The 8,425-nt window shown below is 43.0% G+C and overlaps 1 protein-coding gene and 1 long non-coding RNA gene across 2 annotated transcripts; both read left to right on the top strand.

Annotated features, from left to right (window-relative positions):
• The first annotated feature begins 1,353 nt into the window (after positions 1-1,353).
• slc25a5 (solute carrier family 25 member 5) lies at positions 1,354-6,132 on the top strand. The gene is made up of 4 exons (XM_078547640.1): positions 1,354-1,655; positions 3,972-4,455; positions 4,549-4,689; positions 5,712-6,132. Exons 1-4 carry the CDS (start codon positions 1,542-1,544, stop codon positions 5,867-5,869), a joined length of 897 nt encoding a protein of 298 aa, XP_078403766.1. The 5' UTR covers positions 1,354-1,541; the 3' UTR covers positions 5,870-6,132.
• Positions 4,706-5,563, top strand: LOC144683984 (uncharacterized). Its single transcript, XR_013577377.1, has 2 exons — positions 4,706-4,986; positions 5,246-5,563. It is a non-coding gene; the product is annotated as an uncharacterized LOC144683984 (long non-coding RNA).
• Positions 6,133-8,425: the final 2,293 nt, after the last annotated feature.

Here is an 8,425-nt window from a genome sequence, read left to right as displayed (position 1 = left end):
GACTTTTAAAAGAGTTTATAAGCAGCAATGTATTTCAGTGGCTCAAAAATCAAGACCAAGACACACTCTGATTTCCTTCTTGCAGTTTATGCTCTTTAATGATATGAACATTGAAATAGTTATCAGCTACAAGTATCTAGGTGTCAAAGTGGATGATATGTTGAATTGGGAGTGTGCAGGTGTAGTGGCCAAGGGACATATGCAATTATATTACCTCAGAAAGTTAAAATCTTTTCGAGTAGGTCATACAAACCTGAAGCTCTACTGTACGGCTGTAGTTGAGAGTGTTATCCTTTTTGGATACCTCGCCTGGCTCTGTTGTCTTAGGAAGGTAGACTCTTTAAGGGTACAGAGATTATTGAACCAGGCAGGAAGGGTGTTTGCTTAACAGATCTTTCTTGGTGAAATCTGCTCTCGAAGAATTTTGACGAAAGTATCATGAACAATGAGAATCACCCCTTGTCTCAGTATGACTGTTGGATGCGTTCAGGGAAAAGGCTACAAACACTCACATGCAGGACAAATCGCTTCCTGAACTTGTTTGTGCCCTTCTGCATAATAACTTTTGACAGGAACTTGATGTGTGGACGAGGATAGGGTGGGGCTCACTGACATTATTTTAATGCATTGGAATAGTTTTTTAAATACATTTTTAATTAAAGTTTTAATTAAAGCTCCTTTGATAGGGTAATTTTCTTACTTTTATTGTTATTATGAATGTACGTGTATTTTTTAACGCAGGAGCAATGTTACCCGAAACGAATTACCGTGTGGATTTAGTAAAGTGATTTTGATTTGAATTGAAAAAGATTACTACATGATGCTTTGACATTAACTTAAGAAAACATCATTTCGATCACATGAAGAATGTCTGAACGGGTGTAAGGAAAAATACAACCTGGTCGCAATGTGACCTTCAAGGTTTTTGGGTGCGCAACTGATTCCCTCTCCATCTACCTTTTTACTGACGTTTTCTCCAGGGTAACATTGTGTGACAAAGTTTCCTTTGCACCGATTGTTACACTTGCAGAGTTGCTGGCTCCGGGGTTACATTTTGCTACATTGTAACCTCGCGCCTACCCGGGGACAATGGATCAGCTGCCGGCGGCGCGAGCCCCTCGGGGACCGGCCGGTCCGACCAATCAGAGAGTGAGGAACGCCGCGGCCGACCAAGCGGAGAGCGGGGGTTGGAGGGTGGGGGGGGGGGGGAAAGCCGCGGCTCGGCCAATCGGAAAGCGGGCGGCGCCGCGGCGCGGCCAACCGGACGGCGGAGCGTGCCGCGGCGCGTCCAATCGGATAGCGAGGGGCGTCGCGGCCGGCCAATCAGCGGCACTGCCGCCGCGCCCTCGGAGGAGGTCTCGCGGTAGCTGCGCCGCTTTAAAGCTTCACTTCCGCTGCAAAATCGGCCATTTCGTCGGCGCCGGCAGTAGTTTAGAAAGTATTTTGCTGCGCTGCAAGGTAGTTTAAAAAAAAGGGAAGAGAAGCAAATTAAGAACCAAGCGTTTAATTGAACGTGAAAGGGGGGGGAAAAAAAACAAGAAATGGCGTCTGACAAGGTTGTAAGTTTCTTTAAGGATTTCCTTGCTGGCGGCGTGGCTGCTGCAATTTCCAAGACGGCGGTGGCTCCCATCGAGAGAGTGAAGCTTCTACTGCAGGTAACCTTATTCTGCCCATGTATTTCTTCCTCCCAGCGTTGCCACTGATTCAATGTAGCGACTGTCTGCTTTCGTTACAATGTGAGTGCAAACTGTTAGTAAAGCTGCGCCACCTCGAATCAGAGCGATTAATAAAAAAGGAAGAGAAGTGGGTTTGCAAATCGGGCTTGTAATTTTTTTTTCCCCTCGCTTGGACCAAGTCTTGAGCAGATGCAAAATGGAGCTCGTCTTCCCTTTCTTCCCCCCGCCCCTTTGCAGCAATGAATGTGACTCTCAGGGCGGGCGATGAGCATCTGTTCAGCATTAATGCAAATGGATATTTTATTGTGGGTCGAAACTATTCCAACACACTATATTTTTTAAACAAAGAATTGGAGGTTAAGAATGTGACTTGAGCTAATCAAGGTCGTGACAAGGAGAAGGAGCGCGGCCTAGGCCGAGGATTGCTGATGGAGCTGGGGAAGGAGGAGGTCCAGGTTGGCAGTCGCCTCATCCCTTCCCCCAATTCCCTGCATCCGAAATCCGGGGAGGAAATTCGGAGGATCGAAGTACCCCCATTGAGCGGAGATTTTTTTCCTGGTGAAAGAGGGGAGTCGAGTTCACAAGGGGAAAGTGTTACTTGTCGCTAGGCTGAGTTCTTCCATTGCGCCGACGTTCTTCACCGGCTGCACAATGTGGATGCCGCCATTCCGCAAACTTGCGGGCAGGATCTCCAGGGATCATTCCTGTTTTAAAAGGACGTGCCAGGTTTCTCCATATTTTAACCGTTCCAAATATCAGTTTAGAGCAAATTCCTGTCCCGGTGTTTCATTGTAAGGCGGCATTGTGCTATTTTGGCGCGGTGGCTAAAATTTGCGCCGTATCTCCCGGTCACTGATTAGCAATGCCGTAGAGTCGCGATTTATTCTGTTCCAAATCTCCCTTTCCAAACGCTGCCCATTCAGGCTGGGAAACTCCAGTCAGCACTGGAAGGTCACCCTGAAGATCGAGACCCATTGCAGCGGTTAGCTCGCTCGCTCTCGCGCACTAGTTTTAATGCATTTTTAGTTCCTCCTAAAACGCGTCTTACACTAGGTGCAGAGAAATCTTTTTTTTTAAAGATAATATTTGTCAGACCACTTGGAGAAAACAAGTCAGGGTCACCTTACCACCCACCTAGAAAGTCGAGGGCTGCAGCGTTTGAGACGCCACCGATTGCAATTTTTCCTTAAGTCAGACACCATCCTGACTTGGAGATATTGCTCTTCCTTCACTTGCTGGATCAAAATCTTAGAACACCCTTGGGTGTACCTACACTACAGGGATTACAGTACATATGAAGTAGGAGTAGACCAATAAGGTCATGGCTGGTCTGAATGAAACTTCAGCTTCACATTCCTGCCTACCCCTGATAATCTTTCACCCCCTTCCTTATCAAGAATCTACCTAGCTGTGCCTTAAAAATATTTAAAGAATCTGCTTCCACTGCCTTTTTGAGGGAGAGATCCAAAGACTCATGACCTTCAGAAGGTTTCTCCTCATCTCTACCTTAAGTAAATGACCCCTTTATTTTTAAACAGTGACCCCTAGTTCTAGGTTCTCCCACGAGAGGAAACATCCTCTCCACATCTATCCTGTCAAGACCTCTCAGGATCTTTAAAGGTTTCAATCAGGTCATCTCAGTCTTCTAAACTCCAGCGGATACAAGTCTGTCCAGTCTTTCCTCAAGTCAACTCACCCGTTCCAGGTATTAGTCCAGTAAACCTCTGAACTGCTAACACATTTACATCTTGCCTTAAATAAAATGACCAATGCTGTACGCGCTGCTCTGTATGTGGTCTCACCAATGCCCTGCACGACTGAAGAATAACCTCCCTACCTTTGTATTTGAAAGTAGTAGTTCAAGAAGGCAGCTCAAGGGCAATTTGGGATGGGCAACATGTGTTGGCCTTGTCAGTGATGTGCTTATCCCATTAACATGTTGCAGGAAAAAGTAGTGCTTGTGGGTAGGTCATGATAGGTGGAATTATGAAGTGCAGTTCAATCATGACTCTGGCACCCAGTGGCTTTCAATGCAAGCTTGTTTGAAGAAGCCCTTTTATTTTTAAACAGTGACCCCCTAGTTCTAGGCTCTCCCACAAGAGGTCTTGTGTTGTAGTCTTCCTGTTGTAGCATCTTAACTATTGGAGTTCCAGTGTAGCTGGCAGTGGTGATGCTTGGCCTTGTTTCTATAACATTTGTTTGGGCATTTCACTCCTAAGCTATATCTTTGTAAATTTGATTTGACATGATTTAAGATCACTGATAACCCAGGCAATTTGTTTTATCTCACTGCAGGTGCAACATGCGAGCAAACAGATCGCAGTAGAGATGCAATACAAAGGGATCATTGACTGTGTTGTACGCATCCCAAAAGAGCAAGGTTTCATGTCCTTCTGGCGTGGTAATTTGGCCAATGTGATCAGATACTTCCCCACCCAGGCTCTCAACTTTGCTTTCAAAGATGTGTACAAACAGTTTTTCCTTGGTGGTGTTGACAAGAAACAATTCTGGCGTTACTTTGCTGGTAACTTGGCTTCTGGTGGTGCAGCTGGTGCTACGTCGCTCTGCTTTGTCTATCCTCTTGACTTTGCCCGAACGCGTCTGGCTGCTGATGTTGGGAAGTCTGGAGCAGAGAGAGAGTTCACAGGATTGGGTAACTGTCTTACCAAGATCTTCAAGTCGGATGGCTTCAAGGGGCTGTACCAGGGCTTCAATGTATCTGTACAAGGCATCATCATTTACAGAGCTGCATATTTTGGCATCTATGATACTGCTAAAGGTACGCATTGAAAATTCTTAACATTCATGACTTGAGCTGCGTCTTACAAATTTCTAATGTTACAATTTTCCTTTTTTTTTTTCCCCCCCCCAGGAATGCTCCCAGATCCTCAGAACACCCACATTGTGGTCAGTTGGATGATAGCTCAGACTGTAACAGCTGTTGCTGGTGTGACTTCCTACCCATTTGACACTGTCCGTCGTCGTATGATGATGCAGTCTGGTCGGAAAGGAGGTAGGTTGATAGTGGGTACTTCTTGGTTCATGGATATGAGCATTGCCAGCAATCACCTCCCATTCCTGATTGCTCTCTAGAAGGTGGTGACAAGCTGCTGTCTTTAACTGCTGCAGTCCATGTATTGTTGGAACACCCATAGTGCTGTCAATGAGGGAATTGTGGGTTTTTACCCAGTGCCCATGAAAGAATAGGAATATAGTTCAAAGTCAATAATTTGACATGAATAGTGGTAGAATATCAATTGATGTTAATTCAGTATTACATCCTTTATGCTCTCTTAAACAGCCAAAACTGGTGCAGGCATATGCAGCTTCTCTGTTGTCCAAACTAAGTGGGGGGGGTCAAGAACCTAACAGTTATCGGAGGCCCAAGGGAGTTGTCTTGGCAGAGTGCTTTTCTCGATAGACACTCCCATTGATTAATACTGGCAGTAGTATGGCTTTTGCAGTTGCATTGGTACATGCTGTGATTCTCGGGTGAGAAATAGTATTGATTAGAGGTGGTGGGAGCGGGAATGTGGTATAGTAGTGTTGCCACTGGAACAATAACCCAGAAACCCAGGGTAATGCTCTGGGAACCTGGGTTCGAATCCCACCATGGCAGATGATGGAATTTAAATTCAACAATAAAAATCTAGAATTGAAAGCCTAATGATGACCATGAAACCATTATTGATTGTTGTAAAGACCCAGCTGGTTCACTAATGTCCCTTAGGGTAGGAAATCTGCTGTCCTTAGCCTATATGTGACTCCAGAAACCACAGAAATGTGGTTGATTCTTAAATGCCCTCTGAACGAGGGGAAATTAGGGGTGGGCAGTGCTGACCTAGCCAGTGATGCCCACATCCCATGAACGAATAATATATATATTTTTTTTTTAATCCTCATTAATATGCAGTGCTACTGAAAGTACATTCCCCTTTATTCCTACCAGAGTAATATTTGATTGTTGGGAAACAATTTTTAAATTCCAGAGTTGAAGTATGCACAGGTGACCAAGATAATTGTTTCTGCTTTCAGCTGATATCATGTACAAAGGAACGGTTGACTGCTGGAGAAAGATCCTTCGGGATGAGGGTGGCAAAGCTTTCTTCAAGGGTGCTTGGTCCAATGTGCTCCGAGGCATGGGTGGTGCTTTCGTGCTAGTCTTGTACGATGAATTCAAGAAGTTTGTCTAAATGGTCACAGACGTCAATGTTGCGTGAACCAGTGTTGTACTTGTAACATATCTTGTACATTCATGGACTGTTAAGTTACACCTATTTATGGGGGCCCCATCCAGTATCTTCTGGTTTGGGTTGTGAAGCGACCATTTTAAGTGACCACAATCATTCTCTAAACTTAGTGTCATTCCATGCTGATGGGACTAAATCACTTCATCCAACTGAATCTCTCTTTTTAAATTACTGTAACTAAAGAAAATAAAGGACAGTGTAAATGATTGCCGTCTTTATTCATGTTTCAGTAGGATTGTCTCATTGGATCTAGTATTGCTGAATTGATGGCCCAGTACACTTTAATTCATATTGGTTAACCACCTCTGTTACTGAAAGTCTGTTCCAGAATTCCAAGGATGGCTCTTTACTATTTCACTTGAAAGTGTCCATTGCTACAATTCTGCAGATGCCTTTTAGTTCGAAAGACCATTCTATAATCCTAAACATAGTTGTGGTATTGGAGTGTTAGCCTTTTGGCAGCTTTATTTAACATAGTTAATACTGCAAAGTGTCAGCTGATATTTCTCTGCCTGAATAAGAGCAGTTCATGCCAAAAGGCTTTGCTCTGGAAGTTCAGTGGATTGTTTTTGTCTTCAGCCCAAGTCTAGAATACAAACCATGTACTTTACAAGCACACTCCATTCTAAATGATGTATGGAGGCTCTATTTTAGATCCAGATCTCCATTGCTGACTCAGCTACATGCAGTTAGACAGGATAGTCTTGTAATGTTTCATTATTTCAAATAAGCACATGTTTAACAGCTGATGGAAAACATTGATTTAACAATTCAGTAAATGATTTGTGTAGTGCCTATAAGCCTTTATGGCCCAATCAATAACTCAGATATTCAAACTTAAATTGATTTTAATAGTCTTAGTTGAATTGAAACATTTTTACTATATTTTGCCTCTCACTAGTGCAGCAAGTAATGCCATTAGGTTGAAAGCTCTTCAATGTTTGGCTGTAAACTTGCATGCCCATAGTTTGTTTTGGCAGATTAATTGAAGTGTAGCTGCCAAAGGAGATATCAACAGCTATGTGTTGGATTAACTGGTGTTGGCAGTTTGGTATGGTGTGAAATTCTGGAGATGCAACTGCCCTTTGAAGTATATAGAGAAGCACCTCTTTGAGGTGCAAGATGATTGAGGCTAAGTAAAGCAAAGTTGTAATAGTCTTTTCAGATTAAAACTTATTTCCCTCTGCTTCTGTCTGCAGAAATGTAGGCACTGAGCTTCCCAGTGCCTTTGGTAAACTTCAATGTTGGGATATCATAGTTGCTTTACAGGACAAGTGTTGCTGGCTAGACCAGCATTTGTTGCCCATTCCTAATTTGAGAAGGTGATGACGAGTTTTCTTAACTGCTGTCCCTGTGGTGTAGATACACCTACAATGTTTTTAGGAGTTCCAGAATTTTGACCCAGTGACAGTGCAGGAATAGCAATTGTAGTTCCAAGTCAGGATGGTGTGGCTTGGAGGGAAACTTAAGTAGGTCCTATTGAAACAGTTTGTTTATTTCAATTCTGACTTGGATGGTGTATTTCAGTTGCATTGTTAAACTGAACAAGTATTTGAAATCAGGTTAGCTCCTTAATCCATATTTTCACTAGGATTACAGTCTAGGCTGAAAGTAATGTTGTGGGCAAGACTGCTGATTTATGGTGAGTGAATAAATAGGATTTTTAATTATCTGGGTTGGGGTAATGTTAATGGTAAAAATGGCCATTACATTCTTGGGCTGACAAAATAACCTTGATTCTGCCCCTGGTTGCTCTCAGCACAATTGGAATGTATGTGTCAACCAGGTGAAGGTAGCATTGGAATGGATTTGATACCTCTTGTATGCAATAGCCTGCCAGTGATCAGGCTGAAAACAAAATATGGAATTTGGGCAAGTAGTAGTGACTGCTGTCTGACACTGAACTATATTAAAGTTAACTCTCAGAACATATTTAAAAATGGGAGGAGATGATCAAATTTATGTTAATAGGTATGTCAAATATTAAGGCACAAATCTGTTATGCATGTATTTATCTAGGATGTGGAAATTATGGATGCCAGAGTGTTACTTCCAAGGGGAATTGACTTGTGAAAATTAGTAAGAAATTATACAAAACTAATTGTATCAAAATTGATAGTAACTCAGGCAAGATTGTGTCCAAAATGAAAAAATGTTCAGTATTACAACACTTTGAAGGTGAAAAGTTACTGGGGTTATGGAGAAAAGCAGGGGAGTGGGACTAATAATAACTCGGAGCTGGCACAGAGGGCAAGTTACAAAATCCACTTGCTCACATGAGGAATACATGTTTTTCTTTAACACAATAATAATTCAAACACATTACAGTCCAATCTTTCAGTCGGTGTCAATGCTGCCTGCAAAGATTTCTGCAAACTGACCTTTTTGCGCTTTTGTAGAGATTTCTGATCCTGGCTGAAGCAGCAATATGTCAGCATAGCCATCTCCATGGAAGACCAGGTGTAGAAAGTGCATGGAGAGGGTACATACCCCCTATTC

This window comes from Cetorhinus maximus, chromosome 8 (assembly GCF_964194155.1).
Source record: "Cetorhinus maximus chromosome 8, sCetMax3.hap1.1, whole genome shotgun sequence".
In the NCBI taxonomy this organism is placed as follows: Eukaryota; Metazoa; Chordata; class Chondrichthyes; order Lamniformes; family Cetorhinidae; genus Cetorhinus; species Cetorhinus maximus.
This window is presented reverse-complemented; position numbering and strand designations above follow the sequence as displayed.

Bases quoted from the DNA above. Each gene is read 5' to 3' on its own strand.
- slc25a5 (XM_078547640.1), top strand. From the start codon at position 1,542: ATGGCGTCTGACAAGGTTGTAAGTTTCTTTAAGGATTTCCTTGCTGGC. The intron at 1,656-3,971 runs GTAACCTTATTC...ATCTCACTGCAG, and splicing joins GAGTGAAGCTTCTACTGCAG to GTGCAACATGCGAGCAAACA. The intron at 4,690-5,711 runs GTAGGTTGATAG...TTCTGCTTTCAG, and splicing joins GCAGTCTGGTCGGAAAGGAG to CTGATATCATGTACAAAGGA.